Here is an 18,538-nt window from a genome sequence, read left to right on the forward strand (position 1 = left end):
AACGCTGGAAGACCAACGCCTTCAAGGCCAGGAAACCGAGCGGTAGGCCTGGTGCTCTGCACTCCCTGCATTGCAAAAGTCGCCCTAGATGGTTATGTAATTGTTTCCGGGTGCTTATGTGACTGCGTCTGTGCCCTGTCAGACACCTCATTCCACAGGGGGCTGTAGGCATGATCAGACTTCGACAGAACATCTTGTAAGAGACATGGAATAAGTAAACGACCTACCCTCTTGCTCATTTTGAAACTCACCTACCAAGAATTTATTTTTACCTCACTAGGGAAAAGTAGGGCCTTCTATAAAGATATGGACATAACGATATTTATTAATCCCAACAACTAAACACACACACACAAAAAAAGGGCAGTCAAATCTTTAGAAAATTAGAAGATGGTAGAGAAAAAGGTAAAAATTAAGACCTGGGTTAGAAAGTCCGATGGCTACCTAAGCACTCACTCTGGCTCTGCCTTCGTGCAAACTAACGATGACGAGCTGAACACACGCAGCTGGCGCGCCAACATGCCTGCCGAACGGCCGCCCTGCCCGACTCGTGCTGTGAGCACTGCCAGGCTGGGGCGAGCGCAAGGAATGAGGCGATGACAAAGGAATCCTCTAGGAATCACTTCCTCCGGGCCACTTTCATAAAACATTTCGGCTATACTAATTTACAATCTGCGACCATTCAAATTAAAGCTATAATCAGTGTTTTTAAAAGGCTATTATGGAATATACAGATACCAAAGTATAATGTACACCTGAAAATTATATAATTGTATTAACCAATGTTACCCCAATAAACATAATTTAAAAAATAAAAATAAAAGGCTATTATGATTAATGATAATAACTAATAGTTACTGAGCACTTACACTGTATAAGATCACAAGCTAAGTGCTTTTCATGTACTATCTTATTTAATCCGTAAACCAATTTTATCAGACAGGAACTACTAACCTTATTTCCAGATGAGGAATTTGAGGCTTAAAGATATAAAGTAATTCAGAGTTTAGGGGGAAAGGGAGAGGTCGATAGGGTAAAAGGGATCAAATATTTCTTTCTGTGGTGACAGAAAGAAATCTAACTATGGGGTGGCGAACACATAATGCAATATATATGACTTACTGTTGAATTGTACACTTAAAACTTACTAGATTTTGTTCATCAATGTCACAATAAATTTAAAAAATAAATTAATTTAAAAACAAAGATATAAAGTAGTTTGCCCAATGTCACAGTGTTATTAAGTAAAGAAATCAGGCTTGTAAGCATAGTCTGTCAAAATTCAAAGTCCTATGCTCTTAACCACAACTCAAAACTTCATTTAAAATTGAATTAGTACGAAGAACACTTAGCTAGTCTCGTAGTTATTCTTTCAGCACAGAACATAAAATAAATTCAATAAATTTAACTATTTTAAGTATGATATACTGAAATAATTTATTTAATAATTACCAATTCTATCTATGTATTAAATAAAGTAAGTCCATGCTGGCCTTTTCACTCTAACTACTCCTTATATTTAAACATAATAAAATTAAACCTATAACTCATCCTTACCTAAGACTATCCTCGATCCTCAGTCCAAATTTCTGAGAGTTTACTATATTTTAATAAAAAGCAAATGGTTTTACAACTTACTAATTATAAGCTCTTACTATGGAACAAATTAACAGGTACATACTTTGTATGAAAATTTTCTCTCCACCTTGTACTAACCTTTAGCTAAAAGCTGGCTACTGTGGCCAATATATTTACAGCCTCCACACATTTCTTTTCAACATATGCTTTCTATCCAAGTTGCAAAGACTAGGACAGAATAATGAATTTCACATGCACATTTAGGCAGAAGATTATGTGTAGACAATGAGCATAATAATCCAGTTTCAGATGTCTTCCCATCACGTTTCTTTTGCTTTGTCTGTGAAGTCTTTGCTTTTTAATATAATTATACTCCCAGAAAAGAAAATGAACACATACTACTACACTGATGTAACCTCAACTTAGAAACAAATTTTAAGATTTTTCATTACATGATCATATGAAATTGGGCCAGTGACAGATCGTGCAGTAAATAATATTCAGGAAAATGTTCATTTTAATCTCTTCACTCACATATATAAATTCTATGTGACTGCATACTCTATTATAGGAATTCATTTTGAAAGAATATTATAAATACAAGAAAGGGGTTAGAGCTAAGCTGAAAGTGAAAAAATTCTTTTGACTTTTATGCTATTAAATCTCAAACATAACATTGCAATTTTTGAGTAAATTCCAATAATTTATATAAATTTTTTTAAACCTATGAATGATACAACGAGCTCAGCCCATTAGCCCATCTTGTCTGATATCCTGTCTTTGACACTGACCAACGCTAGATGCCTCACAGGATAGCATGAACACATAATATATATAATTAGGCACCACTAACGCCATTACTCCAGATGGTGGTTAGATTATATCCCGAAAGAAATAAAAACAAATCCCAACCTCCGCCTCTTCCTTACTCTATAATTTCCCAAAAGGTGATGGGAAACCGCAAATTAAGCACAAATTTAACCATAAAATAAGCCAATGCTTTGGTAACATAATGACCAAAAAGTGATCTCCTAAATTGAAAAGTTCTACTTAGAAACAGAACCTAAGCTCATCAAAACTTAAGATTCGTAAAGAGGGATTTCAATGAATTGAACAGCATTTGATTGGCTCAATTAGAATTATTTTAAAAATACATGAGTTAAAATTTAACTAAAGCTTAAAAAAAAACAACTATATTTTTTACCCACGCCATTCATTTTGTGATATGTAACACTGTTTTCTAAAAGCATTATAAAATTTGTATTTTTAACTCTTCAGAGTAATGATATTCACACCTGTTTTGTAATGGTTTTAAAGACTTGGATTTATTAAATGTTCATTTAAGTGTGCAAAACCACATAATAAAGCAATCTTGGTTTAGTCATTCAGGAAGTACTATTTCCTAAACAATTACAGACAAAAAAAATGCACTAAACTTTTAAAGACTTTTGGAGAAGATAATTCTCTTGGTAGTATACTTGGGTATTGATTTAACAACGCTTGTAATCAGGAAACAGTTCCTGACCTAAATCCTCCATGGTATAATTGGATTTCATTTTCTCTTTTTCTGTCCTTAAATAAGTTGCAAAAGATTAGGTCACATCGTAATATTTTATATATTTGAAAACTCTTATTTAGGAATCTTTTTCCAAGTAACTGTATTGTAGGACTACAAACCAAGTAAAAGTCTTATACTACATTCAGTCATATAATTTTTATATGCTGTATATCGTAGCCCAAAAGACAGATGTCAACAATTACTTATTCAACATTTTTACTAAGCACTACTCTTCCCCATCATAATATACTTTATCTCAAAAAGAAGAAAACTCTGTATTTCAGAACCAACCTCAAAAATTCAGAAAAGGAACTTTATGAGAGATGGGAGCAGGGAACAACACACACTAAATTCCACGCAGACCCTTCTTCCTTCACTAGAAGAGGGGATCATTTAATGAAATGTATCTCGCAAAATCTCTGGGGCAGAGCTGAAGCTACAGTGCAGCATCATAAAATCTGCAGCTGCGTTGCTGTTCTTTATTGTCTACACTGCCTCCTTAGACATCGGGAAGCCAAAACACACAGAACAAAACTTACCTTAACCGGAATTGGCCAACGCAGCAGAGCAGTTATGACAGATCAAGCATCAAAACTATTACTGAAAAGACTGTACACATCTTTAGGAATTTTCTCCTTAAGCAATTTGCTCGCTCCAGAAAAGCTGCATCTATGTGTGTTTCCAAACATCAATTTTTTTTTTAGGAATTAAAGCAATAGGATAGACAAACAAATTGTACTATACATAAACAAGCATTAATAACTTACTTTTGTTGCCCACCAAGGCAACCAGTGGCTGAGTTTCTGATTCCTCACTCACTTTCTTCACCACGGCGTACCAGTCTTCTAAATTCTCAAAGCTTTGAAAATTTGTAATATCATATACCAAGAGGATTCCCTGTCACAAAAAGAGTTACAAGATATTTGTAATGCACTACTAGAAAAACAATTAATATTAAATACTCTTAAGTCATGCTTCAGATATACCTAGTAGAATGTAAAAATGCGAATGAGGACTGTTTTACATACAAACTAACTTTGATTTAGTTACTAGCAGTCAGATAATACTGAATGTTTTCATTCAAAATAAATCCAGCAATTATAATGCAATGCAAGGTAAATAATAATTTTATTGATAGCGAGTGGTTTCCCAGTAAGATATCTGGGGTATGCTTGGTAAATTATAATAAATGTAGGAAAATCATACCACAGAGGTGGAAAAGCTGCAAAGTCTAAAATCCTGCCTTGTACTTTCATGAGGTCAAACATTTAAGCCTTTCAATAAATAACCATCTGCTGCTGCTCTTCTTAAATATTTTCAAAAATATGGAGATTCCATGACATCCCTTGATAGTCAATTTCAGTGTTTAACACAATTTTCTTTAAATGAAATAAGTCGATTTCCTCTCTGGGTCCTCTGTGCATTTGGAGAACAAAATGATAGTATCCTCCTTATAATAACCCTTCATGTTCTTGAAGATAGTTAAGAAACTCCTTTACTGTCTCCTTTCCAGAATAAGCAAAACTCAATTCCTTAAACTTGCCTCAAAGGACCTATTTTCTATCCCTTTAATCATAGTTGTTGGTTCTTCCCAGGACACTCTACATACAGTTTTTTGACATCCTCTTTAAAATAAGCAATATAAAACTGGACATGATACTGTAATAAGAACATAGGCAAAGCCAAATATAACAGAAGGATTGCTTCCTGCCTCTTATATATCATATTCCTTTTAATATATCCCATTATTTTGTGTGGGAAGGAGAAGTATGTACACACACAAAAATAACAGTGCCACATTCTTGATTCTCATCCAGTATGTGGTCAAACACTTAATATAAAACTCTGCATACAATATAAGTCTAGACCCCAATGGCATTTATGTCTCCTTCTTCTTAGGTTATAATCATAAATGCTGACTACTTTTTTGCACCTACAATGTACCAGATATCTGGATCTTTTCATTAATCCTCCTAACAATCATGTACAACCAGTGTTATTATCCTCATTTTACTAATAAACAGAGATTAAAATAACCAAGTCACACAGCTACTTAAGTAATTAATTGAGCCAGGATTCGAACCAAGGACTGAATAAATTTAAAGTTCACTCATTCATTCGACAAACATTTGTCTGCCAACTATATGCCAAGCACTGTGCTGGATGCTAGGGATATAAACTCCAAACCTCAAGGAACTCACAGTCCTGCAGCAAAGCCAAGCACATAAACAGACAAGTATACATCTCAGAAGTCACGGTCAGTGACATTCTGATAAATACGAATCAACTGGCTGAGGGCATGGGAGGGGTGGGAGCGGGGAGAGTATTATTTGTAGAATATGTCCATTTCTTTGGTGTAAATACTGCTTTGTGAACATTTTCAAGCTACTGAAGTCACTATACAGCATGGGCAGGACATCACTATACAGCATTTCCGCCATATAGATCAACCAAACGTAAATAACCTCAAGAGCACAGATAACAGATAGAAAAACAATTAGAAAGCGATGCATTCTGAGCATATCTTTGCTTTTAATATAATTCATAAGTTTATATATAATGTTTTATCATAAATGTATTCAACAACTAGCTCAAAAAAACTCCAGAAATGTTACCAATCAACTCTCCAGCACATCACCGATATACCCTGCCAGTACCATGCTCTTCTATTAAACTACACTGGCCCCCAAGTCCCTTCATTTCTCTGGGTCTCAGGCTGTTTGCCTCCAAAATTAGATAATTGAGTTAAAGTCTCTAAAATCTCTTCCAGTTAAAATATTCTATAATTTTTATGCGAAATCTCTTGTCTGATTCATTTTACTAACACAGACATCTATTTGTCTGTCGTCCCAGATGCACTGAAATAATGTCCAACAAAGAATTATTTGAACTAATGAGCATAATCCCACTTTTCTTATTAAGAATAATGCCCCAGAACTGACCTCTAAAGAAAGCTAATCTTCACTCTAGCCACACTGCCTCCAGCTGACGTGAGCGCTACCACACACTGGGTTATAGAGCTCCACCCTGGAAGCCCGTGGGCTGCAGCCCTGGCCCCACCGCCTCCTGACCTCGGGCAATGCTTCTGTCACCTACCTTTGCAGTACTCGTCATGCCTAAGAGATTAAGCGAAATAATAAAAACAGACTTACTTAAAAACTGACATAATACACAGCGTTGGGAATTTTTATTATTATTATTCTGAGTGAATAAGAATTATATTTTCAAGGCAATTTTAAGGTAGTTTTTACACTCATAAACTAAGCCTTGACCTATGCTGCCTCTTGAACCTTAAGATCCTGGAACTCTCCCAATTAATACATGAAAATCTTCATCTCGACATGAGTCAATATCTGAACATGACAGAATATATTCAAATAAAACATGGCCACTATCTCCTGATAATCTGTACTAGACAGAGCTATGGAATAAAAATTAAATACCATTAAGCTAGACTAGGGGTTCTAGTCTAGCGCGAATCCAGCTCACAGCCCATATTTTTAAAAAAACGTTTACTGAAACAGTGGCATGCATCAGTTTAGGTGTTGTCAATAACTGCTCTTGCACTATGACTGCAGAGCTGAGCAGCTGCAGCAGCAGAGACAGTGTGGCCGGCATCACCTAAATATTATCCATCTGGCTCTGTAAGGAAAAGTTTGCCAATTCCTGATCTACCACAGTGTCCTGCGAGACCTATAAATCTTCCAGGACTCATCAGATAAGACAGGATAAACACCTTTTTATTACTCTAGCTATGCACCAACCCAAACATCTATTTGCTCACGTAGCCCATTCTCAGTATCAATTAATATAAAAACTACAATTTTATCTTTCCTCCAAACAGGACAACTGTGTATCAGTTTTGACTTTCACCACTATGGTGAAAATATGAGAAGGGAAAATAAGAAAACCAAAGACACTAAAGTACAAAAGAAATTCTAGGCCAGACAGGTACTAGATTTATTAGGGTGATCATTTTGTAAGGTATATATGTGTCTAATCACTATGTTGCACACCTGAAACTAATACAATATTTCATGTCAACTATTATTGAAAAATAATTTAAAAAAATAAAAAAAAAGAGAGATTCTAGGGCTTTCAGTTTCAGCTGAACAAAGCTGAAAATCAATGACTTTTCTTGGACATAACAGAAAGGTGAGTTTCCCAGACAAACTGCCACCCTGAAATTTGGAGAGACAGGTCATTTCAGAGAATCACAGCCAAAATCTGAGTACCTAGAGCAGAAACTGTTAGAGCCATTGAATGGTAAGAATGTTCATTTAAATGATAATTTTTACAAACTGCTGGAGGCTGAGTGTGGTCTAGCCTGAGAAGGAGAAACTCCTGGGGGACACAGTCTCTGGGGCACTGGGTGTGCCCTCCAGGAACTCCACCATATCCTCCTGGTGGAGGTCAAGAAAGATACCTTCATAGCCCTGGCATGGGAAGGGAGAAAAGTGATAACTGTAAAATATGCTCAGGGCAATATCTAGAAAAAAAGCAAACTCTCCAGGTGAAAAAAGCTTAATCAGAGTCTTACAGAAAAGGGCAGTTCCCAACTCAAGCCCCTCTAGCCACTCTGCCTCCCCTAAGTGGGAAGCGCTAAGAAAACCTGTGAAAGCCAAAGCCCAAGGACGCCAGGCCACTAAAAGGCTGTGACTTCATCATAAGAAAGAGAACGCTCCCTCTCCCCCTACTTAACCACAACATCAAGAAGGCGCCAGAATAACAGCGTGGAATACAGCGGAAAGAGCTGTAAGGCACAAGCTTCAGCTAAGGAAAAATTCTTTGAGATGCTCCAAAAAAAGAGAGAAAAAAACAAGGACAAAAAGGAATTTGATGTCTCTGGCACCTACAGCTTCAGCAAACATTAAACAGGCCAACTCCTGGCCAACTTAACATAAAACTTCTCAATATGGGTCTATTTACCTGAGTTCTTATTACTTAATACATCATGTCTAGCTCTCCAACAAAAAATTAGAAGGAACGCTAAAAAGCAGTTTGAAAAGAAAAAGAAAAAGAAAAGCAGTTTGAAAAAAAAGCAAGCATTAAAATTAGCCTCGGATATGATACAGATTTTGGAATTACCACACCACGGATTTAAAGGTTCTAATGGGAAAAGCAGACAACTGCAATAGGTGGGTAATGTACGCAAAAAAAAAGGGGGAAAAAAAGGAAACTCTAAAGAATAAAAAGGAAATGAGGGCATGCTACATATCAAAAACACTGCAACAGAGATGGATAATGCTACTGGTGGCTCATCCGTAGGCTGGACACAGCCCAACAAAGAATCCCGGAGCTTGAAGATCAAGTCACAGAAACTTCCAAAAGTAAAATGCAAAGAGAAGAAAGAATGAAGAAGACAGAAGAGCAAAGAGCTATGACACAATTCGGAAGGGCATATCGTACCTGGAACTGGAACATCGGAAACAGAACACAGGGTGGGGCTTTGGAAATATTTGAAGGAATAATGGCCAAGAAATGCCAAAATTAAAGACACCGAACTACGGATCCGGAAATCGCAGAAAACACCAAGCAGGACAAATACCAAAAAATCTGCACCTAGGCACATCATATATTCGAACTGCGTAAAACAACACAGAAAGAAAATTTCGAAAGAAGCTCAGAGGGGGACTGCCTTACTCAAAGAGAAATAAGGCTAAGAGGAATAGAGAATTTATCATCGGAAACCATGTAAGAAAAGAATAAAGTGAAATGTTTAAAGTGGTAAAAGAAGGAAAAAACCAATCTAGAATGCTATATATAAAATTATCATTCCTAAGTGTGAGAGGAATAAAAATTTTCTCAAACGAAAACTGAAGGAATTCATAGCTAGCAGACCTGCCCTGGAAGAAAGAGATTAAAAGAGGTTCTTCAGGGAAAAAGAAATGATATGATTGGCCAGAAATTCAGTTCTACATAAAGAAAGGAAGAATATCAGAGAAAGAACAAGTGCTTGTCGTTTAAACTAATAGTAGTAATAATGTATTGAGTGTATTTTAGCACATGGACAAGCAGAATGATGACAGCAACGCCACAAGGGATGGGAGGAATGAATTGAGAATATTCTTTTACGAAGTATCTGAACTACAGGTGAAGCAATATCGGGTTATGTGAAGGTGGCTTCATATTAGTTAAAGCTGTATGCAAACTCTAGAGAAAAATGCTAAAAAAAAAGTTATAAGTATAATTAATAGGCTGAGAGAAGATAAAATGCTCAAATAAAACCAGAAAACATCGAAAGAGAAATAGAAAAAAAAAGAAAAAAGAAAGAACAGCATGAGGAATAGAGAACAAACATGATAGCTATATTACCCTGACTACATTAACGATCAATTTAATGTGAATGGTCTAAATATGCCAATTAAAAGACAGATATTGTCAGAGCAGATGAAAACCAAGACTCAATTATATGTTTACTATAGGAAATTAACTTTAAATATAAAGACACAGGTTAAAAGTAAGGGGATACAGAAATACCATGCTAACACTAATAAAAACAAAACTATAGAGTTACTATATTAAGTTGCAGACAAAGCAGACTTCAGAGCAAGGAAAACTGTATTAAAGTATAAAGATTAGCAAAATAATAAAGGGGTCAATTCTCCAAGAAGACACACCAATGCTTTGTATACATATACGACTAACAACAGAGTATCAAAATATGAGGACAAAACTGATAGAATTATAAGAAACTCCAAATCCACAGATCCACTAATAGAATTGGAGACTTCAACACCCCTTTGTTATTGATACATCCAGTTAAAATCATCAGTCAGCTGACCTGAACAGCACTAATAATCAGCTTCATCTAATTGACATTTATAGAAGACTCCAACATTATAATTTACAATGTTCTCAAGCTCACATGAGACATTCACCAACACAGACTACATTCTAGGCCATAAAACATACCTTAACAAATGTATAATAGATTTCATACAATGCATGTTAGTAGACTATAATGAAAATAAAGTAGAAATCAGTAATACAAAGATAGCTGGAAAAACTCAAAAATATTTGGAGATTAAACAACATACTTCAAAATAACATACAGATCCAAAAAAAGCCTCAAAAGAACTTAAAAATCTTAAACTAATAAAACTACAACCTATCAAACTTTTGGCACACAGCCCAAACAGTACTTAAGAGGAAAGTATACAGCATTAAATGCATATATTAGAAAAGGATACCAAGAACTCAAGCTTCCACTTTAGGAAACTGAGGAGGAATAACAATTTAAGCCTAATGCAAACAGAAGAAATAATAATAATTAGAATAGAGATCAATAAAATTGAAAACGGGAAAACAATAAAATAACGTTGGGGACAGTGGGGAGAGAGAAGAGACAAATTAGTAAAGAGTTATAATTACTGATCCCATAGACTTTAGAGGATAATAAGGAATAAGAGAAACAACTCTATGGCTAAAACCTGACAACTTAAATGAAATAGACTAATTCTTTAAAATGCACAAACTACCAAAACTCATATAAGCAGCCATTGACTCCCAGGGCCCTCTACCCAGTCAGCATACCAAAGCCAGACTTCGAAGTGCTCCCCTCTTTGGGAGTCCATAATTCAAGCCCCCTCAGAGCCCTGAGTCTCTCACCACATCCATCAACCCAGACCTCTTCTGACTCCTTCCAGAAATCTATCAGAATCTTCTCAGCCACTGGAAAATAGAACTCCGTCAGAAGTCCAACACATCTTAGTAACAACTGAAGTCTGAGAAGAATCTACTAGGGAATGCTAGAAATAATTTTCCTAACAATCTCGTGGCTATCTAAACCCATCACCACGTCTCATGTCCCTGAGAGCCTCTCTTGTCACCCATCTATCCTCCATATGTCCTTTTCCTATCTTCACTCCCATACTTCCCTGTACTTCCTATTCCCAATTTAGCCCCCAAATGCTCCTCTTCCTGAACCTTTTTGCCAGGACTTTTAAAAATCAGATTTCAAGTTTAATAAATCCTTTTATATCTTCAAATTCTTCAATAATAATTTCTTCCACTTTCTATACCCTGACTTTTTCCCCCTGCAATCCCAAAAGATACTACCACCCCTTCTCTTGGTAAACCTCAAGACTTTTAGTAAATATCACAGTTACTCTACATAGTACTTTGTTTTTCTCAATATCACTTATCACCATATCTCATAAGCATGATAAGTTACTAAATCAAATGGATACAGTTACAAAGGAATAACTTGTAGCAGTCTCAAAGAAACAAATATGGTGGCAGTACTTTACAGTCTTATAAGGTATTTCACAGATTTACTTCTAAAATTTAATAGGCACAGTACACACTTAATTTAACCTTCCCCAAAATAAAAGATTCCCTATTCCCAAAAATGCAGGTATTTTTCTCCCTGATTTGTATGACAAATAATCTACTTTAGTTTTTAATTATATATAGAAATAAATTAAATAAAAAACGATAGTCATAATACTTGAGATCACATGTTGGATTTCTGAGGGCATTGCATTGTCTAGTGGCTGAGAAGATTCTGACAGATTTCTAGAAGGAGTCAGAAAAGGTCTGGGTTGACGGATGTGGTGAGACTCAGGGCTCTGAGGGGGCTTGAATTACAAGCTCCCAAAGAGGTAAGTCTATGTACGTGCACATATAACAGTATATACACTCTGCTATGTAAAAGTGCAATCTGTATGTAGAAGAGTAATGCAAGAGAGGTCTGAAAATATGATCAGTTATAAGTTGCCAATATCATACTAAAAACTCCATAGTAAAGGACAGCAGAGGGTGTCGGAGCCCAGCTTGGAGATGCGCTCTCTCCCAAGCTGTCACACAGACACCAAATCCTTTTGTCAGTGGTTAACAGGCTGGCTCATCCGTGTGGGGCACTGGCACACAGTAGTGGTAATGTTTAACCTCACAAATGACTATCCTTCATTGAGTTTATGCTCAGTAGGGCAGTGTTTGCAAACCACTTAGATTCCAGGATGGAAAGAGCTACAAAAATGAAACATCCAGTCCTCTCTGAGGTTTGTTATTAGCCTCTGTTAGCCACAGGTTACAGGGCACTAAACACTATGTACTGTGTGTTTGCTTGTAACCACTATGAAAAATAGCCTATAACATCTTTCTGAAGACTCCTAGAAAATTTAAGGTAACTCAAAATCTGGGAATTTAACTGAGATATACTTCAATTATTAGAACTAGTTCTTGTCAAAATCTCACTAATTCCTTCTTGGATGTCAATTCAATTTTGCTTCAACCAACTATTCAACAGATTATTGCTAAAAATTTAACATCACTGGGGATGGGGGGTCAGGAGGAGGGAAATGAAGAGGGTAAAATAACCAGTTTTATTTGAATCTAAGTTAATTCCCAGACTACAAATAAGCTTCTTCTTGGATGTTAAGAAAAGCTTTAAAAACAACAGATTCACTACTTTAACAGCCCAGATGTATATAAGACAATACATACTTTAGAAAACCTAAAACGAAATCATAAATAATACATTCAATTAATGTCAAAACAGCTTGTCAAACATTTTTGTGAAAGAGTTGTGCAGCATGCGCACCAAAATCCAAAGCATGCATGAGATGGGCAATGAACGGCATCTCGACGACTCTAGAAACAGTACAGCTCCACTTTGAAAAATGATTACATAATTATATAATATAAAGTTATTAAATATATTAAAATGCTATTATAATGTTGTTGAAAAGTAACATGTCCCCCAATTTATGGTAGTGAACTGTTGTCGGAGCTTCTCTAACCTGAATAAAAAATGTACTTTATATATTTTGCATAACATTTAATTTAGAATCTCTGGAAAGCAGATAAAATTTATTATATTCTCATTAATTTATGGCAATTCATTTCATCATCTCAGAATTCCTAGTTTCCTGAGATAATTTCATGAAAATGTTCATGAACTTCTCAGAAATGCTGTACTATACTGTTGTTTAATAAAATAGGGTACATGCTTATAACAGTCACATAAATTGTAAAGTATAAATAATACAAGGTACCATTAAAGAGAAAAAAAGTCAACATGTACCTTCAAAATAGAAATCTTATGTGACAAGTTCTAAGGAAGAATATGAGGCATGAAGTACATTAGAAAAGAACAGAGACATTTTAGTAAACTCAAGAACTCTCAAAAAGATAGAAATTTTTGAAATTTCCACAAATTTGCCCATTAATGCCTGCTAATTGTAAGCAGATATGTCACAGCATAAAATATACACTGTAAAAAAATGATTTGAAAGGATGATCACATAACATTGTGAACGTACTAAATGCCACAGATTATATACCTTAAAATGGTTCGTTTTATATTATATGAATTTCATATCATTAATTTTATATAATACCCTAATTATAAAATATTAATACATTTTAAATAAATTTAAATATATCCGATAATAAATTTTTAATTATTTGAAGTATGGTAAAATTCAAAGAATCCAAAGCATGAGTGTTATGTCCCCCTAAATTTTAAATGAATTTATGAATTGAACTTTGTATTATTTGCCGAGATGCATAAAATCACCCTGGTTCTCCACTAGTTCTAGCTAAATCTATAAACCATAGATATTCTACTTGACGCTCAAAATCAAATAGAATTAGAAGCTTGGCTAATCTAACTTTCATTTTTTTTTTAAATTCAACCTGTCCTTAAAATAGATTTTAATGGAGCAAAGAGAAAAGAGACTTATTTCCAGATCCCATTTTGCAAACGAAGTAAATGCAATGAGAACTGCTGTTTCCCACAGATCTCTGTCCAGCAATTCTTTTTGGTTTAATAGCTACTTTAAACATAATCAATTTAAAACAAAAAATTAAACAACAATAAATTCAGAAACAAAAATCTGAAATATACCTTATAAGAGAAAAATTAATATGCATAAAATATTAAGTCACATGGTCACAAATGAAGATGTTAAATGAGCAGAAAGACTTTTCAGGAGACAAAGAACAATGTAGAATAAAAGGCAAAGAAGAAAAAATTCTAAGAGCCCAATCTATATACCAATAATATAATAAACAAAACTAGGGCAATGCATGATTCAGAATTTATGAGCCTCATTTATTTTAGAAAATAATTCAGAATTTATTTTCCATCCAAAATTAAGGCGATGGTATTTAACAAGCAATAAACTTCGTAAAGGAGAGTGCTTAAAATTCTGTCTTAGTCTTCTAGACCCGTTTCTTACATGCTACTCTGTTATGATTCTCTGACTTAAAACATCAAACTCCCCCCAGAGCCGCATGGTAATATAAAAAGTATATGCTAATTAAAAGTGTAAGAAAAATTAAAAATTAATAGCATATCCATAATTAACTTTTAAAGTATAGCACTACCATGCGTATTTCCTATTTGTATATTTCAATTTAAAAACTTAAATTATGTCTATATACTCATGTTGCCAAATAATTTTTGTTATATAATTATTCAAAAAGTTTTCTTATTCTACATATATTTTCTTCTGAAAATACATCATACCATGTTAAAATATTATATGTGCTTCATATATATAATTAACCATACTTAGTTTTCTGATACAATATATTGATATATCTATTAAATCTGTAGAACTATAAATATTTAGTAGACTAATACATGGCACATAAATATATAAACATATATAAATGCTTTTTTCCTTATAACTTAAAATGAAATTAAATTTCCCCTTTCTATATTTTTCATTAATGCAGCTTATAAATTCTGAAAGTAGTCACTAGTTCCAAGTCAGCTAATAAATATCCAATATCATTTATCACTACATTTATTCGACTGCTGACAATAATATCTAGTAATACAAGCAGCATATGAAGGCTATTAGAGTCGCATCAGTTCCTTGACCCAAATCATTCCAAACATACGCTGGGGAGGACAAATCCAAAGGATTAGCAAATATATAAATTTAGCCTCCCTATGTATCAGATAAAAATCACGTTAGAAAGAGTTGTGTGTGCGTACCCTCTTGTGTGTGTTTGTGGGGGGAGTATTTTCAGTACTGGAATAATCACAGAATTAACTCATGTCATACCTGTGCTCCATAGATGTATTTATCCAACATCTTGCCTCCTATTGTCTGTCCTCCTATATCCCAAACTTGAAGAGTAACATTCAAGTTTCCTACATGTAAAATATATGAAAATAAGAATACAAAAAGAAGTTAATTAACAATATGACAACTGAAAACAGTTTAATAGAGCACTAAGTCACGATGATAAACTCAGAATCTAATTTGCCTTTTATTCTGCAGGCTCAAATAGTCAAATATTTGGAATTATGAAATAATGTTGTCAAAAGAAATCATAGTGGGGAATTAAGGTTCATACTTTTACTCGTTTCTATGGACCCACATTTATAATCATCTTCAAAACAAAGGAAAATAAAGAAAGCTTTAATTCGTCAACTTCCCAAACCTTAAAAAATATTTTCTTAAACAGAAAATAGAGCAATAAAACACTTGTACATGGGGTAAAAAATATACTTTGAAAATAAAAATTGAACTTTATATACCAACCTACCCTATTATACATAATATATTTTTCTGTAAGTTCTATATTCTATAGGTTCTAAAACCCACAGAATAATAATTGACTAAAAAAATAGACACAAAGTTTCAACTCAAATAAATTCTTTATTTTGAATGTCGGCTATTATATATAATTGTAAACATAATTTTAAAAATTATGTCTTCAAATTTAACCTATACAATAAGAAACACATTTGATAAACCTCTTCAGAACTATATGTATAGGATACATACACTATATATCATTAAATATTATGATGCATTTATACCTGTTTAAAGCATTTCCATTGAAATGAATTATAATGTGCATCAAAGCCTTCATAAAATAGTGTGACAAATCTTTACAAGTCTTATAAAAGCATTCTAAAATGCAAAGCACTCCTAAATTTTTTGTCAATTTTGCAAAATATTTGGTTGAAACAAAAATTTATAAGATAAGCTGCTCATTCTAATCAATGTAGTTAATAACTAAAAAAGACCATGTCCAATCTGCTTTTTAGTTTAACATTTCAAACAATTTCTCCAAATAAAATTATGCAGTTCTTTCCAAAGATGGGCAATTGGCACGTTCAAATGAGCTCCACCTACTAAAAATATATCTCTCTGAACGATTTGCAAATCAGGAAAACTCAAAAACTTAGAAACTAAAGAACTGGTCTCATTTCAAAAAAAAAATTATAAAGATGATATTTTATACCAATGTAAAACACTAAAATCAGAGAATGTTAGCCACACCATTCAACTTTGCAGCTGCAAAGAAAGTTGGACTAACCAGCCACATTTAACCCTTAACTCTGCGTTTTGTTGGGCTTGCATTACAATCTTTCCGTTATTTGGATGTAGGTCTGTTCCATCTGCCAACATGCAGAGGATTTACGTGAGGAACTTCCATTAGCATTAATGAGAGCTACTGAAGTGTATCACCCGTCATCATTCCCACATACACACACTTTCAATGCTGAGTAATGACAGAAATGTTCCTAAGGCTCTATGAACACGAAAACCAAAATGTCACAGACTAAGACTTGTCCAACAACTTGTATAAACATAATTTCTTAAAAATCTAAATTTTTCGAGATTCAAAGCTGAAATCCTTCTCCTATAATGCTATCTCAGATTAAGCAGGCAAGATAGAGCCAGCTGTCACACTAGAATTCTATCAAACTTGCAGAAGCCCCTAAACAGGCAGAAATCTATTCATTTTACTCACAAAACTCTTCACAATCATTTGTTTACTTCAAACACAGTGTTTAACAATACTAACTTTTTTAAAGTAAGATTTTAAGCAACACTTAATAAAAGGCACCTAATCTCATTCTCTTCAAGGCCAATAAACTCTACCACTTACCTTCATATCAAGAAATACGAATTTTTCCTTTAAGTTCTGATATTCAGATCTTATCTGAATTAAGTGTTATGAACACTTCAACTCTAACTTGGGGACATGACCTTGGTCATGTTTCCAAATTCTGACTACAATCATATCAAGACTCTAAATCATTTATTCAACTGTTTCCCATCTAAGAGGTTTATATTTATATATTGAGGGCATTTTAAAAATCTACACCTTTCAAACAAACTCTGTTGTTGGATTGTTTTCTTATACATATTCGAGTACCTCAGAAATAAAAATAGCTATGCATTATTAATCCATTAGTATGCAAAGCCAGCCAAAAAAAATTTATTATCATTATAGCCTCAACAAATAATAACTTTAGTCATTTCATATACGTAAAAATACATTTTTAATTTCCACATTTGAATTTGAGGCTTATTAACATATAAAAATAAAAATGAAATTACATAAAGATGGAATTCAAATCAATATTCAGACATAAACATGAAGCTTCCTAGTATATTTTCAAAATGACATACCTATAAAGCTATATGAGTATTTAAATAATCAATATTGCAAAATTTTTAAAAATCAAGAATCCATCTAATAAAATTTCTAACTCATAAAGAACATTAAGTAAATTGTCAGCAATCTAATCCCAAATGCAAAATGCTACAAAATTCCTACTCTTCTGCAAGAAATGACATTTAACTAGGGAAAAAAATAAAATAAATGAGGTGACAAAATACAGGTAAGTTGCTTTTGGTATGAATCAAAGCCACAAAGAGGATTCAACAGTGACCTTGTAAAAGTACACTTGGTGCCTTGGTTAACCTTACTTAAAGTGCTGCATAGTCAAGATGGAACTAAAAACACAAGTCTGCCCACTTCTCGTGCTGAAGACTCAGAAATCCTTTTCACAGTAGAACGCTGTTTACTGGACTGTACCCACAAGCTTCCTGAAAGTATTTTGACTAAGGCTCTTAAGAAGCTCTATCAGCAGAATCTCTGACTAACAGATACACTATTTTAAGCAGTAAAATCTGCACAGTGGTTGCATCCAGACTATACAGCATACCGGATCATGAAAAATACTAAAATGGATGAGTATTTCCAAAGTAATGACCTTGAAAACTTGCATGAAGAGAATGTGAATAGATGGACAGGAGGTATTACACCGCTAACAACCTGAATAGACAAAGAGTCACTAGAATGCTAACAAATACTAGATTACCACCATGCTGCTTTATTATAAATTCAATAATGCTACCTGCAATGCTTTAGCAAATGACACAAATAATCATCCTACATTTGACACTTACAATCAATTGAAATTAAAGTATATAAAGAATATATTACAATAAATTTAAACTATATAAAATAATATACTATGAGCCCTGTAATTTATTAACCTTACTTTTTAATGTACCTATTAATTATGTAAAAACAAGATACATTAAAACAATTTTTTCCTACTGAAATTTCTCCCATAATTTTGAGTCCATTAAGTAGCATAAAACCAATTGCCTTACAAAAAAACAAAAT

General features: G+C 33.8%; 1 protein-coding gene across 2 annotated transcripts in view; it reads right to left on the reverse strand.

Annotated features, from left to right (window-relative positions):
* The window catches only part of RAB28 (RAB28, member RAS oncogene family), a 71,153-nt gene that overhangs the window by 45,985 nt on the left and 6,630 nt on the right, over positions 1-18,538 (reverse strand). For both annotated transcript variants that reach the window (XM_016138402.2, XM_016138403.2), the window contains exons 3-4: positions 15,163-15,251; positions 3,904-4,033 (exon numbers count right to left, since the gene is read on the reverse strand). In XM_016138402.2, coding sequence (XP_015993888.1) covers positions 3,904-4,033; positions 15,163-15,251 — 219 coding nt within the window. The remainder of the gene's footprint in view (positions 1-3,903; positions 4,034-15,162; positions 15,252-18,538) is intronic.

This window comes from Rousettus aegyptiacus, unplaced genomic scaffold (assembly GCF_014176215.1).
Source record: "Rousettus aegyptiacus isolate mRouAeg1 unplaced genomic scaffold, mRouAeg1.p scaffold_m13_p_10, whole genome shotgun sequence".
In the NCBI taxonomy this organism is placed as follows: Eukaryota; Metazoa; Chordata; class Mammalia; order Chiroptera; family Pteropodidae; genus Rousettus; species Rousettus aegyptiacus.